General features: G+C 41.3%; 1 protein-coding gene across 1 annotated transcript in view; it reads left to right on the top strand.

Annotated features, from left to right (window-relative positions):
* The window catches only part of LOC141095090 (uncharacterized), a 616558-nt gene that overhangs the window by 595326 nt on the left and 3112 nt on the right, over positions 1 to 18120 (top strand). Inside the window, exons 98-100 of the mRNA XM_073580971.1 lie at positions 1068 to 1259; positions 5808 to 5876; positions 15601 to 15771. Coding sequence (XP_073437072.1) covers positions 1068 to 1259; positions 5808 to 5876; positions 15601 to 15771 — 432 coding nt within the window. The remainder of the gene's footprint in view (positions 1 to 1067; positions 1260 to 5807; positions 5877 to 15600; positions 15772 to 18120) is intronic.

Below are 18120 nucleotides of genomic sequence, written 5' to 3'. Positions count from 1 at the left end.
TTCTACTGTGGTGAAATTGATGCCACTTCTGGGGTGTCTGCCAATTATTTTTGGAAATGTGAACACTCCTGGTTGGGTGTCCATCTGCTGTATTGAGTGTAGTGGAAGAACTGTCGGTCCCTATTATACTATTTCTACTGTGGTGAAATTAATGCCACATCTGTGGTATAAGGCCCTCATTTCTTTAAATATGTTAATTTTTGGAAATGTGTACAGTTCCTATCTGCATTTTTCATCCCTTCTTTGGGCCTTAGCAGCTTACTCACTGTAGGCGGTCAGCTGACACATTCTGTAGGTCAGTCGTGGAGTAGCACATGGTGCAACCTCTTTGTATCTCCTTGGTTTGCAGTTTTCTCCTGCTGCCACTTGTCCGAGTAGGGATTTTATAGGCCACCTAGTTACGCCCCTTCCATGCTTTCAGAGGGATACGTAGCAGTGACTCCACCACTTTGCCCGTTACAGTCTCCATCTACTGGGTTGGCTGTAGTGGAAGATGTGTTGGTTCCCGTTATACTAATTCGACTTTATTGCAATTGATGCCACTTTGTTGGTGTCTGTCACTAATTTTTGTAAATGGGTAGACTCTTGGTTGGGTCTCCTACATGCGCGTTGTCTGTAGCAGTAGGCCTCCACTTCCATGGACTCAACTACCCATGTTACTAACTATCCTTAAATTTTTCTCACAATGGTAGTCTACAAAACTGATATTTGTGCCACCCGAGTGTGGCTCAGCATGAAAGCAGGTAGAGGTGTTGCATGTGGTATCAAGGCACCCAGCCAAAGGGACCTACACCGATCCCTCACCCACCTCGTCTTACTGTGATGTTTAATTGAAAGCTGTAAATCCTGTCCCAGTCCCCGATACCTCATGCCTCAATTCCATCTAATAATGCTTTTCTTGTTTTATTACTTTTATATATTTTCCGCCATATATATATGAAAATTTTCTTGCATATATATTTTTTTCATTGTATTCTATTTCTTCTTTGTCTTTCTCTTCGCTCTAAAGTTTGCACCTAGAATTGCATGTAATAAATACTTAATACTGGGGTTTGATATGTCCACAGGCAAGGAGTTTCAGCTGATCATTAAGTCTTCACACCCAGATGAAGGCTATGAAGACAACGATAACTTAGATGAAGAGTTGACTGAGTCTCCTAAGGATATTGTGGCTGAAAATAAAACACAAGCCCCCTATTGGAATGAAACGCTGACCACAACACATTCTCCGAGCATCACAACACAGCAGATCCATGAAGGTACTTTATAGCTACAGTATCCCACTATGGCTGTATTCACACATCAGTATTTTATCAGTATTTGGGCTCATACTCACATGCGAGAAACTTGGACGAGTCTCGCATGTCAATATCCGCACTGCCGCCGGCACTCAGATCGGAGCGTTCAGCTGCACAGAAATACATGCAGCCGCATGCTCCACTCCGAGTGCCGGCGGCAGTGTCGGGTATTGCCGTGCAAGACTTGTCCGAGTTTCTCGCATGTGAGTATGAGTCCTTTGTATGATAAATGCAGGAGTTTCTCCAAAACACAGAACAGGTGTCAATCGTTCAATTATAGTATTGCTCTGTAAGTTCCGATCCTGGTTTTGGCTTACAAACACTAATGCAAAATACTGACCAAGCACTGATATGTGAATAAGCTCTAACAATGTGGTTTTCTGGAAATGTAGTTATTCCTACTTACAAACTATTTTTAGTAAAATGTTTTAAAATGCATCACATATAATCTCGTGCTTTTGCATAACATTTGTACCCATGTACTTTAGTGCGGAAAAACCGCAACCACAGCCCTGCCTTACAACTCAAAGCTAATGATTATAATAATGTTTTCTCTAAGGAAAACCCTTAATTAATCTGAATAGTTGATTCATTCAAGCCTTAGGATACGTTCCCATGATGATTGTTTGGTGAGATTTTTACTCTGCATATTTAAAAAAAATACAAGTTACCTATTTTATATAATGGGTACAGAAATGGTGCAGAAAATCTGCAACGTCAAAATCTCACCAAAAACTCATTTGGGAACATAGCCTTATTCATGCTATGGCTTATTTTAATTCCTTTTTCAGAACCTTTTTAAAGGGAACCTGTCACCAGGTTTCTGCTACCTCAATTGAAAGCAGCCTAATGTAGGGAAAGAGACCCTGATTCCAATGATGTGTCACCTAGTTTACTGGGTGCAGCAGTTGTGATACAATCAGTATTTTCTCTGCTGTAGATGTAGCAGAGCTCACTAAGCTAGCCACACCCACACCACTGATTAGCAGATTTCTATGTACATTGTTTATTTATAGTAAGCTGCTAATCACTGCTGGGGTCGTGGTTCGACAGGATGTACACAAGTAGCTATTCTATCAGTGATAATCTCCTGTTGATTAAACACTGTTTGTATTAAAACAGCACACAGCCTAGTAAGTGAAACATTGCTGAAATCAGTGTCTCCACTCCTACCTCATGCTGCCCTCATAGCATCATCCTGGTGGCATATTCCATTTAAGTCATTGTAAGAGAAGAAAACAGGATGGCACTCACCGTTTTCTTGTAGCAATTTACTTTATTTCATAAAGCGAGGCATAAGCATCGGCACAGGAGCAATGTGTAAAAGACGGACAACAGCCACTTCGTGCACAATGCACTTCAACAGGTCCTATGCTCAGACTGCGGGAAACATCTATTTAAACCACAAGTGTAGGTAAAAAACTCCACCCCTTCACCTGAGCGTGTCTCATGACCCTTCTATCCCAGAAAGACAAAACAACAGAAAATAACAAAAATAACAAATACCCATTTATTACAGACTCCGCATCATAATTAAAAACATACAATCATAACTGCTTAAAGGAAAACGGACATGTCTATCTTTTCATTTAGGCCCAACGGACCTGTGGCTTTTGTGCGAAGGATCCATTTGGCTTCTGCTTGTAAAAGACGTTTACTATGATTCCCTCCATGCTGCGGTACAGAAACCCGTTCAATACCAGTAAAGCGCAATGCCTCCGCATTCCCCCCATGGAATTTTCTCATATGTTCTATGAGTCTAGGGACACCTTTTCCTGTATTGATAGAATTAAAGTGTTCCCTAAATCTAACATAAATGGGCCGAATCGTTTTTCCGATATAAAAAAAGCCGCACGGACAAAACAGAACGTAAACCACAAAGGCGGTTTTACATGAAATAAATTCAGTGACTTCGTGAAGTATAGACCCAATTTTTACAGTTTTCCCACTTAATTTAAAAGGGCACCAGGGACAATTCTTACATGTATAATTCCCTTTTGGGGTACTGAGTTCTAGCCAATTATTTCGTTTACTCTGGTATCTATTCTTGACCAATAAATCTCGGAGATTAGTGCTTCGTTTACTAGCAAACAAAGGACCCCTGCTGACCACATCTACGAGGTCTCTTATCATTTTCCAGAAGATGCCAATTCTGTCTGATTACTGTTCTGATGTGCCTATCCATGGAATTATACATGAAACTAAAAACAAACCGTTTTTCTTGTTGTGTTTTATTTTGTTTATTAGTAACTAATTCATTATTTACCCTTTGGACAGCAGAATCCAGAACAGACTCAGGGTAGCCTCTTTCTAAATCTACCACGTAATTCATCCACTTGTCTCTGGAAACCCTCATCATGACTGTTGAATTTTTTGAGTCTAAGAAATTGGCTGAAAGGCAAAGAGTCTTTCACATACCGGGGGTGCGCACTGTTGTAATGTAAAAGGAATTTGTGGCTGAAGGTTTACGGAAAATTTCTGTATGTAAAGCTCCATTAACCAATTGTAATCTAACATCAAGAAAATCTAATTGGGAGCCCCCAAATTGAGAAGTAAATTTCATATTCATGTTATTGTGAACATTCAAAAATTCCACAAATGAATCAAATTCCCTTCTAGACCCATCCCACACAATGAAAATATTGTCCACATATTGGATGAAAAGCTTTATATGTTTCAAAAAGGGATTGGTAATCGCATATATCACTTTTTCCTCCAAAACCGCCAAAAAAAGATTACCAAGGGTACAAGCGACGGGGGTACCCATCGCTGTATCCTCTATTTGTTTGTACCAGACATTGTCAAATTGAAATACATTGTGCGTGAGAATGAAACATATAAAGCTTTTCATCCGTTATGTGGATGATATTCTCATTGTATGGGATGGGTCTAGAAGGGAATTTGATTCATTTGTGGAATTTTTGAATGTTCACAATAACATGAATATGAAATTTACGTCTCAATTTGGGGGCTCCCAATTAGATTTTCTTGATGTTAGATTACAATTGGTTAATGGAGCTTTACATGCAGAAATTTTCCGTAAACCTTAAGCCACAAATTCCCTTTTACATTACAACAGTGCGCACCCCCGGTATGTGAAAGACTCTTTGCCTTTCAGCCAATTTCTTAGACTCAAAAAATTCAACAGTCATGAGGGTTTCCAGGGACAAGCGGATGAATTATGTGGTAGATTTAGACAAAGAGGCTACCCTGAGTCTGTTCTGGATTCTGCTGTCCAAAGGGTAAATAATGAATTAGTTACTAATAAACAAAATAAAACACAACAAGAAAAACGGTTTGTTTTTAGTTTCATGTATAATTCCATGAATAGGCACATCAGAACAGTAATCAGACAGAATTGGCATCTTCTGGAAAATGATAAGAGACCTCGTAGATGTGGTCAGCAGGGGTCCTTTGTTTGCTAGTAAACGAAGCACTAATCTCCGAGATTTATTGGTCAAGAATAGATACCAGAGTAAACGAAATAATTGGCTAGAACTCAGTACCCCAAAAGGGAATTATACATGTAAGAATTGTCCCTGGTGCCCTTTTAAATTAAGTGGGAAAACTGTAAAAATTGGGTCTATACTTCACGAAGTCACTGAATTTATTTCATGTAAAACCGCCTTTGTGGTTTACGTTCTGTTTTGTCCGTGTGGCTTTTTTTATATCGGAAAAACGATTCGGCCCCTTTATGTTAGATTTAGGGAACAATTTAATTCTATCAATACAGGAAAAGGTGTCCCTAGACTCATAGAACATATGAGAAAATTCCATGTGGGGAATGCGGAGGCATTGCGCTTTACTGGTATTGAACGGGTTTCTGTACCGCAGCATGGAGGGAATCATAGTAAACGTCTTTTACAAGCAGAAGCCAAATGGATCCTTCACACAAAAGCCACAGGTCCGTTGGGCCTAAATGAAAAGATAGACATGTCCGTTTTCCGTTAAGCAGTTATGATTGTATGTTTTTAATTATGGTGCGGTGTCTGTAATATATGGGCATTTGTTATTTTTGTTATTTTCTGTTGTTTTGTCTTTCTGGGATAGAAGGGTCATGAGACACGCTCAGGTGAAGGGGTGGAGTTTTTTACCTACACATGTGGTTTAAATAGATGTTTCCCGCAGTCTGAGCATAGGACCTGTTGAAGCGCGTTGTGCGCGAAGCGGCTGTTGTCCGTCTTTTACACATTGCTCCTGTGCCGATGCCTATGCCTCATTTTATGAAATAAAGTAAATTGCTACAAGAGAACGGTGAGTGCCATCCTGTTTTCTTCAAATAACAATGATATTTCATGTTTTTTCTACATGGGATTGAGCACCTGTTCTATAAGGGAAAAAGGTGTGTGATTGACCACGGCTGTGAAGTCACAGGTGCTATCATCGAGGGTAATTTTTTCTCACATAACGGTGCTGGATATTTTTCTTCTTCTTTTATGAATTATTCCATTTAAGTGATGAAAATTATGGTAAATGGCCATTTAACTCAATGAATTCTTCCGATTCTAGTTTATACATCCACAGAAGGAATTAATGAAGAACTAAGAAGGAAACGTCATTCTGGAATAATGTCTGAAGGTAACCTGCAATTGACCTTTAATAATATAGTAATTTGTGAGGAGAGAACATGCTGGTATAAGATGTTATCCAAGCATGGTCGGATGCTAACCGAGTGTCTTCGGCATGCTAAAAAAATGTTCGACTCCCCACTCCTGCATGTCTCGCCGCTGTTAGACAGCGGCAACACATGCACGGATTGCCTGTTTGTTAGTCACTCCCTGCATGTGTTGTAGCTATTGAACAGCCGCGAGGCATGCAGGAGTGGGGAGTCGAATATATTTTTCGAGCACACCGAAGACACGGTTAGCACAAGAGCCTGCTCAGATAACACCTTATCCAAGCATGTTCACTTATCACTAATAGTAATTAGTAATATAATATTCCCCATGAATAATGGGGTTCATGATGTTTGCAGCAGATAAAATGACTTATGTTGTAGTGCATACTTTATCAAATATTAGTGCAGGTTATATTTATTCCTTTCATTTTGAGTAGGTGTTTATAAGTCTAATGGGCATGAAATCAGTAGGCGGTGGATTTGTATCCTTATTTAGATACTAGGTAATAATGCAGCAGAAAGTAAGCAGTGAAATGACGAGTGACTGATGCAAAGTAAAATTAGAGTAAGACACTATATTTATAATATAGGAAGTAAACAACATTAAAAGAAGGTCAGACATCATTTCATGCAGCTTTTTAATTATTGCTCTGTATCATAGTGATAAAGATTTCACTATGATTTTATTTATCAGACACAAAGCAATGAACAAATATGCAGATGTCATAAAAGCATTTGCACCTTATAACCAACTCTCAAATAGATACATACTTCTTGTCTTCATTGTGGAAATAGATTTTTTTTTATAACAAAAGGCTGATGAGTATGAGTATATCGCGAGCTCAATGATCACTGGATTTTGGCCGTTGCAGATGAAAAGAGGAAATCGGTAAACCAGGGGAAGAGTCCTGAGGAGATCATTTGCATATTCCCAGTGCCTTCTGGTATAAGTGAAGAGTCTCCGTGAACTCGACGATCACTGGATTTTGGCCGTTACAGCTGAAAAGAGGAAACCAGGGGAAGAGTCCTGAGATCATTTGCATATTCCCAGTGCCTTCTGGGATAAGTGAAGAGTTTCCGCAAGCTCAACGATCACTGGATTTTGGCCGTTGCAGCTGAAAAGAGGAAATCGGTAAACCGCCTGCCTATAGGCGCGAATTTTGGATCATTTTTCACTGTTTTGAAATCTCTATAACTATAACAATATGGAAGAGGCCAGGAGTCATTTGGTGAGCTGCATTTCTTGCTACATGTTCACAGACTTACCAGTGGAAAAGCCAAACTTCACATGCCACAAATGCAAGCTTGTGTCCCTGTTGGAGGAAAAGATGCAAAATCTTGAAGAGAGGTTAGCTACATTGAAGATCATTAAGGAAGGTGAAGAGTTCTTAGACAGAGCAGAATTATCTCTTCATGTTACAGAAAGAGAAGAAATTCGAAGTGCACCTGAAGAAACAGAGGAATGGAGACATGTGACCCAGAGAAGCAGGAGGATCAGGAGGCAGTCAGCACCCATACTTCTCAGGAACCAGTACCAGGCTCTTACACAGGAGAACGATGAAGAAATACATCAGGATAAGACTTTGCCCACAAACAGCAACCTTGCACGCCTTCAGAATCCTCCTGGATGGAGAAAGAAAAATGTTGTGAAGAAGAAACGGAGAGTGGTGGTCATGGGGGATTCCCTGTTGAGAGGAACAGAGGCCGCTATCTGCAGACAGGATATAACTTCAAGAGAAATGTGCTGTCTTCCAGGTGCAAAAATTAAAGATGTGTCTGACAGGATTTCAGCGCTCTTCAGACCTACAGATGACTACCCATTCCTGCTAATACATGTGGGCACAAATGACACAGCAAGAAACGACCTGGAAACCATCTGCAGAGACTTTGAAAACTTAGGCAAGAAAGTAAAAGAACTGGGAGCGCAGGTGGTCTTCTCTTCCATCCTCCCAGTGGATGGCCATGGAACAAGGAGGTGGGATAAGATTCTGCAGGTGAATAACTGGCTACGTCGATGGTGCCATCAGCAAGGATTTGGATTTCTGGATCATGGAGTGAATTACCTATACGATGGACTACTTGCTAGAGATGGGGTGCACCCAGGGGTGGATTAAGGGTAGCCAGGGCCCCGGGCTGTTCTGACTCTGCGGGCCCCCCGGTCATGTGACGGGGTCATGTGACTGGGTCAGGAAGTCACTAGATTTCATGACGCATACTGTGCATCAAGGAGCAGGAATGGGTTAAATACTGAGGTAAAAAACTCAGCAAATACACAACGTGTGCACGAGGCCTCACAAATACTGAGGTAGAAAACACCAAATACTCAGCGCGTCCATGAGGTCTTACAAATACTGAGTGAAAATCTCACCAAATATACAGCGTGTGCACGAGGCCTTATAAATACTGAGGTAAAAACTCACCAAATACTCAGCGTGTGCACGAGGCCTTACAAATACTAGAAGGCTTCCACCCAACATCTAGTCCTGACTCACCTGTACCTAACATCGAAACCAGCTAATAGTCTGCAATCACCTGCTGACCTGGACCCATGACCTGTCAGACAAGTTACTTCACATGAGTCACACAGAGGCTTCTGCTTCATGAATTTCCCCAGATAGAAGAAGCAGCCTCCGGTGTGCAGCCTGTGGCCAGACACACAGGAAGAGACGCTCCTCATCACAGGCTGTGCCGAACATGGCAGCAGAGGGGTTAACGCTACAGACAAGTCACCGTCTCCTCGCACACTGGACACGACGCTGCATCTGGCAACGAACAAGCGCACATTGCGCAATGTTAGTCATGTCCCAGATGTTCAGCATGTGGAGGACCAAGGGGGACAAAAAAGACCCCAGGATTGGAACAGGAGCATGGGAAAGTGGACGGCGGTCAGAGTGGCAGGGTTTATATAGGGTTTATATATATATACACACACATGCACAATCCTCAGTTTGTATAACTTTCAACTGGTCAAAACATTTCTCTCAGTAGGCCCAGAAAGAAATGTGGCAGGAATAAAGTACACCTCATAGCAACTTATGTGTGAGGCAGAGGTGACAAGACCCACCATCTCGTGCCCACCTTACTAGAGGTGCCCACTGCTCACATATAACAAAGTTGATGGAAACAGACGATTTCCACTATGATGACTGGTTACCGGCCACCCGACCACACCCATTTCACAATTAGTCACACCCATGTCCACACCTCAACCACACCCATTTAGCACTGCTGATCACACTGACTGGTACTGTGGGCACAGTGGCTGGTACTGTGGGCACACTGACTGGTACTGAGGAAAAGAAAGAACAGAGAGAGGGAAAGAAAGTTGAGAGAAAGAAAGAGAGAAACAGAGAGAAAAAGAAAGAAAGAGGGGAAAGAAAGAATAGAGAGAAAGAAAGAGGGGAACATGCTGCCACGAGAAGTGGTGAGTTCTCCTTCAAAGGAAGTCTTTAAACAGAGGCTGTCTGGGATGATTTAGCAAATCCTGCTTTTAGCACGGGGTTGGATCAGATGGCCCAGGAGGTCCCTTCCAACTCTATGATTCTATGCTTCTAAGTTAATACCCGGCACTGCCGCCGCCACTCGGATCGGAGCGTGCGGAAGCATAGCAATATATGGAGCCATACGCTCCGCTCCCGAATGCCGGCAGCAGTGCCGGGTATTAACATGCGAGACTCAGCCATATTTCTCGCATGCGTGATCCCGGACTTATTCCTGTGGTTTCTTCACTGGAGATCTTTTTCAATGTCTTTATTACAGCACTGCTGTCAATACCTTTTTTAGTCACGTAAACTTATAAATAAGGAGCAGCTTCCAAGCAGATGCCGTCAAAAGAATGATTGTGCTACTTCTTTTAACCACTTCCTGACTTTCAAGGGCTTAAATGGTTAAAAGAGCTGACAAAAGATTGAACATATTCACAGCAAGTTGTTTCTACATTAGTGTGCATTATGATCAATCTACATTTTTTAGTGCTTTTTCAGGCAGTTTCCAGGCGGTGTCTGCCTGAAAAAGACATTGTGTGTACATAGCCTAAAATGATTATTATACGATTTATGATATGAAGAATTAAAATCTAAAAAGTTTTATTTCCTCATTCAATAGCCATTTTGTCATTCTAAGAATAGCTTAAGCATTTCGAGCCTGCTTAAAGAGGCTGTCCATTACCTTTTAATTAATGACCCATAGGTCAAAAAGTCTGACCGGCCGGGGTCCAACACCCAGCACCTCCACCGATCAGTTGTAATCGGTGCTGGCCAGAAATACTCACTTGCAGAGCTGGCCATCTTCTGATAGTGGCGCTGCAGGGTACTATACATCCGCCTCCTATTGATCTGGATAGGAGGTGGATGTGCAGTACCACACCTCGGCCACTACCAGAAGACGGCCTGCTCCACAAATAGTACTTCCAATCTAAGGATAGGTCATCAATCAAAAAGTAGTGGACAACCTCTTTAAGTGCAATTACAAACTATGTGGGACTGCCAGTAGAACTATTATAATAAATAGCCATTTAATACAAATTTACAAAATAATCACATGTAGTTTAAATAAAATAAAACTTTTTGAATATTAATTTTTTGGTGCTGAAAATACTGAATTATGACAATTCTTATACCTTACACAAATTGTCTCATTTTGCGAGACTTATGAGGTCTGGATCACTAAGAAGAGAGCAATTTTAGGAAAGTGGGTAATAAGAGCACTAGCCAAACTAAACATATGTGTACATCTATCTATAAGGGTTATACATGTGAACAATGCCACCTGATATGGAAAATCTGTATTTCCTAGCAAAGATCCGATCTTAACAGGTGGTTTGAATAAGAGGCTCAATTATTTAGAATAAAAGTTACAATAAAAAAGGATAGATAAGTATAAAAGAAGAAAATAAAAAAGAAGGAAAGAAAGCGCAACATGTGCACATCAGCCAAGACCAGCAATGATAGAGGTTAGTCAAAAGCTTACCTTTAGTGGTTGTGCATCCAGGCACAACCCTATGGTAAATGCATGAATCAATAGAGCTGCTGCTCCATCTGCTTGATCCCCCACAGGATCCAGAACAAGTTGAAGAGGGAGGTTTCTGATTGAGGCTAATTGATTATTGGCTAGCAAATCAAATGTTAGACACAACATTTATGCAAATGGACCTCGTCTCCATTTTTGGTCATCAGCAAATACCATAACACTGACGAGGTGCACAAATTTCAAAAATTTGTATGTAAGAACTCAGTTTTTTTTTTCTTTCCTTTCTTTCTTTTCTTTGGAATTTTAGTGGTTCTTGCATACAAATTTTTTAAATTTGCATATCTCGTCAGAGGTTCGGCAATGTTTACACAGTGTTATCATATCTGCTGATGACCAAGAATGAAGACGAGGCTCATTTGCATGATTGGATTACCACCTGTTGTGACTAGCATTTGATTTGTTAGCCAATAATCACTGCAATGTATATAATGGTTGTAACCATTACACATGCTATACACCTGCCTGAAGAAGGAGCAGGATCTGCTACAAAAAGCGTAGCAAATAAAAATTTTAAAACCTACTTTTCTCGGTCTGGATGTTTATTGGCAGCGCTGTAAGATAACCTCAACCAAAAACCTCCTTTTTCATAAAAGAAAAAAATACGTATACGGGATAAGGGTACAGTAGTTCAATCAAAGTTCTGACTCCTAGCCTTGGAGTTTCTGCGCATGCCCAAGCCAAACAATGTTGAACATCAGTAATAATTAACCCCTTAGCAACCGCCGATACGCCTTTTAACGGCGGTAACTAAGTGTATTAAAACCACAGCGCTGCTAATTCACGGCGCTGTGGAGAAAGTGAATAGCGCCCCCCAGTGTCAGATTTTCTCCGGGGTCTCAGCAGCCGGGGGTAGCCGAGACCCCAGAGAACATGAATCGGTCGGTTTTTACTGACCCCGCTTTTGCAATCGCCATTATTAACCCTATAACGGCGACCGCAAAAAAGCCGCGAATTTGCATTAAATTTCTCTTTCCTCTGATGTGATCGCACATCAGAGGAGAGAGAACTAGGGTCCCCGATCCCCCCCGGTACCTCTCCGTGGTCCAGGGTCCCCTCCTGGTGGTCCCACGTCCCGCCGGCATCCTCCGGTGGGCGCCGCCATCTTGGATCCGGAAGTAAATGGCGGGCGCATGTGCTGCCGGCTGGCAGATTTCATTCATTCATTTTGATCACTATTATAAACTATCATAGTGATCAAAATAAAAAAAATAGTACATAACCCCCCGTTTATCACCCCCTTAGTTAGGCCAACATAACGAAATAAAGAAAATATTTTTTTTTTCAGTTTTCCACTAGGGTTAGAGTTAGGGTTAGGGCCAGGGTTAGGGCTAGGGTTAGGACTTGGGTTAGGGCTAGGGCTAGGGTTAGGGCGAACTAGGATTAGGGTTAGAATTATGATTAGGGATTAGGGTTGGGATTAGGGTTAGGGTTGGGTTTAGGGTTAGGGGTATGTTCGGGTTAGGGTTGAAGCAAGAATTGAGGGGTTTCCACTATTTACCAACTTTGGGGTCTAAAAATTGGGGTCTAAAAAATCACTTTTGTGGAAATTAAAAAGACTTTTTATTTTCACGGCTCTGTGTTTAGAAACTTCTGTGAAGTGCTTGGAGGTTCAAAGTGGTCACCACACATCTAGATAAGCTCCTTGGGGGGTCTAATTTCCAAAATGGGGTCACTTGTGGGGGGTTTCCACTGTTTAGGCCCATCAGGGGCTCTGCAAACGCAACATGACGCCCGCAGACCATTCCATCAAAGTCTGCATTCCAAAATGGCACTCCTTCTCTTCCAAGCTCTCCCATGCACCCAAACAGTGGTTCCCCCCCACATATGGGGTATCAGCGTACTCAGCGATTTCTCCTGTTACCCTTGTAAAAATAAAAATTTGGGGGCGAAAAGATCATTTTTGTGGAACAAAAATGATTTTTTATTTTCACGGCTCTACGTTATAAACTTCTGTGAAGCACTTGAAGGTTTAAAGTGCTCATCACACATCTAGATAAGTTCCTTAAGGGGTCTAGTTTCCAAAATGGGGTCACTTGTAGGAGGTTTCCACTGTTTAGGCACATTAAGGGCTCTCCAAACGCAACATGGAATCCGATCTCAATTCCAGCCAATTCTGCGTTGAAAAAGTCAAACGGCGCTCCATCCCTTGCGAGCCCTGCAGTGTGCTGAAAAAGTGGTTTACCCCCACATATGGGGTATCGGCGTATTCAGGAGAAATTGTACAACACATTTTGTGGTTGATTTTCTCTTTTAACACTTGTGAAAATAAAAAAAAATGGTTCTGAAGTAAATTTTTTGCAAAAAAAAGTTAGATGTTAATTTTTTCCTTCCACATTGCTTTAGTTCCTGTGAAGCACGTAAAGGGCTAATAAACTTCTTGAATGTGGTTTTGAGCACCTTGAGGGGTCTAGTTTTTAGAATGGTGCCACTTTTGGGTATTTTCTGTCATGTACACCCCTCAAAATGACTTTAAATGTGATGTGGTCCCTAAAAAAATGGTTTTGTAAATTTTGTTGTAAAAATGAGAAATCGCTGGTCAACTTTTAACCCTTATAACTTCCTAACAAAAAAATTTTGCTTCCAAAATTGTGCTTCCAAAATTGTGCTGATGTAAAGTAGACATGTGGGAAATGTTATTTATTAAGAAATTTGTGTGACACATCTCTCTGATTTAAGGGCATAAAAATTTAACATTTTAAAATTGCAAAATTTTCAAAATTTTCGCCATATTTTTTTTTTATAAATAAACACAAGACTTATCGAAGAAATTTTACCACTAACATGAAGTACAGTATGTCACGAAAAACAATCTCAGAATCAGTGGGATCCATTAAAGAGTTATAACCTCATAAAGTGACAGTGGTCAGAATTGTAAAAATTGGCCTGGTCATTAAGCTGCAAAATGGCTCTGTCACTAAGGGGTTAAATAATGCATTAGCAAAACATAAATAATTATTCGATTTCAATGATAATTTAGTCCAAAAAGACTTTGAGGCACATTGTTTCTGTGAGTACATCTTATCTATAGAACAGCATCTTACAGAACATTCTGAGAATATCTGCAGGCTTAGCCTTGGTTTCTTATACTGTATCTGAAACAATATAGGATTTTATAAAGCTTGCATATAGCTGGCTGTGGTGAAACAGGGTCAGTGGGTGCTCTCGTCCGCTGGCCTGGTTGCCTTTAGCAAGACTACATGGACCAGGGTTCATACCACTGAATGCCTGCTCTATCTCCCTGTGGGCAATACACTAAACAGACAACACAGGGTTAGGGTAAAACAGTGTGGCAATATTTTATTGAACCACAACACCCAATAACAAACAGAACAATCTGAGCAATTACCCCAAGATGGTGCACATTTCAGGTCTCATCCTTCCCTTCCGCCGACTCGCCAGGGTAATGGTAGATGATACGTCAGAGCTCCCAGGGTCGCTATTCCACCTGTGATACACACACAGAGAAGAGATAACGACAAGCGTATGGAGATGACCGAGAACAGTCCATATAGTCCATACAAGGTCCAAAGCCAGTTGACACATTGTCAGAGCTCCCAGAGTCGCTATTCCACCTGTGATACACACACAGAGAAGAGGTAACGACAAGCATGGGGAGGACAGAGAACAGTCCATAGAGTCCGTACAAGGTCCAAAGCCAGTTGGTGCCGTGATGAATTGGCTGCAGTCCTGTCACTCATCCGTTGGGTGTATTGCAGAATGTCTGGCTGGTAGCTCTCAGTCACGAGATATGCTCTCTGAGTCTTTTTGTATCCAAGGCAAGTAAGCTATTTTTAGAATTACCCAGTGTCCTTCAGTCCACCCTCACATTCTTTTCCCTCTTTACTTGGAAGTCAACAAACTGTTTCCAGAATACAATGCACAATTAGCATATCAGCACACAATAAACAAAGATAAACACTCCCTATGTACAAGTCACTATTACAGACTTACACAGTATATCAGTTTGCAAGTCTGTCTTCTTGACCCACCAGAAATAACCACTTAAATCCTCAAGCCAATATACAGATAAAAAGTCAATTCTTCTTGGTTTGCAAAAACATAGTCATCTGGGTAATTAAAATATACTCTGGTTTCTTCACACTGGCATATAAATAATATAACTTTTTGGCAAATTATGGATTATAGTAGCCATATTGATTATATTCCTCATCACACCATATAGGCCAAAGTGCCACTATTCTAAAAATATCTCCAACATTATAAAAAATGCCTACAGGCAAATTTAGAGAAAAATCTATTTTCTGGACTTTTTATTATACTGAATGAGAATAGAGTACATCCAATGTGAAAAGTAAAGAAAAATGATTAGTTTTTGGTGCATTTGTGTCAAAATTAAGCTATGCCTTGAAATGAATTACTCTGAGAAAAAGGAATTCAGGTTTAAGACATTTTCATGTAAGGCCAGGATCACACATGCGAGAAACACGGCCGAGTCTTGCATGTTAATACCCGGCACTGCCACCAGCACTCAGGAGCAGAGCGTGCGGCTGCATGTTTTGCTATTCGGCCACACGCTTCAATCCGAGTGGTGGCGGCAGTGCCGGGTATTAACATGCAAGACTCAGCCGTGTTTCTCGCATGTGTGATCCCGGCCTAAGGCAGTGACTTTCTAAGCTAAGATGTTTTTCATTCCAGGTCCTTGTTTGCAACCCATGGATGAAGGATTTTGTTCACAATATATCTTGCTTTGGTACTACCATTTGAAGGCTGATGAGTGCCGTCCATTTGTTTATGGTGGTTGTGGAGGCAACCATAATCGTTTTAAAAGTAAAGTGAATTGTGAACAGAGGTGTAAAACAAGAGCAGGTTAGTATTTTTGTAAACTCTCAAATAATAAAATAGACTCCAATTGCTGTAAAAAAAAGACAGCAGAAAACCTATAGAACAGAAACATTTCTGAGTGAAAGTTGACATAGTAATCTGTCATGATAAAATATATTAACACTTTTCTTCCATATGACGTACTATCCCGTCCATGTGCCCTGGGACTTAATTCCCAGGGACGGGATAGTACGTCATAGTGATCAGCGGCACCCACATGGTGAGTGCCGCTGATCGCGGCCGGGTGTCAGCTGATTATCACAGCTGACACCCAGCACTGTGTCGGGGCGGTCACGGACTGCCCCTGACACGTTAACCCCTGGCACACTGCGATCATGCCTTTAGGGAGGCATCGGGAGGAGGCTCCCTCCGTGCTTCCCTGAGACCCCCACAGCAGCGCAATGTGCAGCGCTGCAGTGGGGGTATCCTTCCCTGCAGGTCCCAGAATCCAAAATGGCAGCGGGGACCTTTGGGGGCCTGCAGGGAGCCAGCTTCCTCAGTGCCTGCAAAGCGCAGGTACGAGGAAGCCTTCTGCACTGCCTGTGACAGATCGCTGATCTGTCACAGCGATCTGTGCTGTGACAGATCAGCGATCAGTCACATGACATTTATTTCCCCCCTGGGACATTGCAATAAAGTTAAAAAAAGAAAAAAGTGTAAAAATAATTTATAAAAAAAAATCGCTAAATAAATTAAAAAGAAAAAAATCCCTAATAAATTCATTTTTTGGAAATAAAAAAAAACAATAAAAGTACACATATTTGGTATCACCGCGTCCGTAATGACCCACCCTATAAAACTGTCCCATTAGTTAACACCTTTAGCGAACCCCTTAAAAATGAAAATAAAAACCAAACCAAAAAATAAAGCTTTATCATCATACCGCCAAACAAAAAGTGCAATAATGCGCTATGAAAAAGACGGATATAAATAAACATGGTACCGCTGAAAATGTCATCTTGTCCTGCAAAAAACGAGCTGCCATACAGCATCATCAGTGAAAAAATAAAAAGTTATAGCTCGCAGAATAAAGCGATGCAAAAATAATTATTTTTTATATAAAATTTTTTCATTGCATAAATGCGTCAAAACATAAAAAAGACATAAATAAGGTATCGCTGTAACCATACTGACCCGAAGAATAAAACCCCCTTTATCACGCCCTTAGTTAGGGAAAAATAATAACATTAAATAATGTATTTATTTCCATTTTCCCATTAGGGTTATTGCTAGGGTTAGGGCTAGGGTTAGAGCTAGGGTTAGGGTTAGGTCTAGGGTTAGGGCTATGGTTAGAGGCTGAGATTAGGGTTAGGGGTGTGTTGGGGTAAGGGCTGGAGTTAGAATTGAGGGGTTTCCACTGTTTGGGCACATCAGGTGCTCTCCAAACGCAACATGGCGTCTGATCTCAATTCCCGCCAATTCTGCATTGAAAAAGTCAAATGGTGCTCCTTCCCTTCCAAGCTCTGCCATGTGCCCAAACAGTGTTTTACCCCCACATATGGGGTATCAGCCTACTCAGGACAAATTGCAAAACAACTTTTGGGGTCCAATTTCTCCTGTTACCCTTAGGAAAATAAAAAATTGGGGGCAAAAATATCATTTTTGTGGAAAAAAAAATGATTTTTTTTATTTTCATGCCCGGGCGTTATAAACTTCTATGAAGCACTTGGGGGTTCAAAGTGCTCACCACACATCTAGATAAGTTCCGTGGGGGGTCTAGTTTCCAAAATGGGGTCACTTGTGGGGAGTTTCAACAGTTTAGGCACATCAGAGGCTCTTCAAAGGCAACATGACACCCGCAGACCATTCCCTCAAAGTCTGCATTCCAAAACATCACTACTTCCCTTTCGAGCCCTGAAGTGTGCCCATACTGTATGTTCTCTCCCACATGGGGGGTATCAGCGTACTCAGGACAAATTGGACAACAACTTTTGGGGTCCAATTTCTCCTGTTACTATTGGGAAAATAAGAAAATTGGGGACTAAAAGATGATGTTTGTGGAAAAAATAAGATTTTTTTATTTTCACGCCCGGGCGTTATAAACTTCTGTGAAGCCCTTGGGGTTTCAAAGTGCTCACTACACATCTAGATAAGTTCCTTGGGGGGGTCTAGTTTCCAAAATGGTGTCATTTGTGGGGGTTTCCACTGTTTTGGTACATCAGGGGCTTTCCAAATGTGGCATGGCGTCCAATCCCAATTCCAGCCAAAAAAGTCAAATGGCGCTTCTTCCCTTGCAAGCTCTGCCATGCGCCCCAATAGTGGTTTACCCCCACATATGGGGTATCAGCGTACTCAGGACAAATTGCACAATAAATTTTGGTGTCCTGTTACCCT

The sequence above is a fragment of the Dendrobates tinctorius genome, unplaced genomic scaffold (genome assembly GCF_039654945.1).
Source record: "Dendrobates tinctorius isolate UK_male_01 unplaced genomic scaffold, ASM3965494v1 ptg000066l, whole genome shotgun sequence".
In the NCBI taxonomy this organism is placed as follows: Eukaryota; Metazoa; Chordata; class Amphibia; order Anura; family Dendrobatidae; genus Dendrobates; species Dendrobates tinctorius.
The sequence above is the reverse complement of the archived record's forward strand: the minus strand, read 5'-3'. Positions and strand labels throughout refer to the sequence as shown.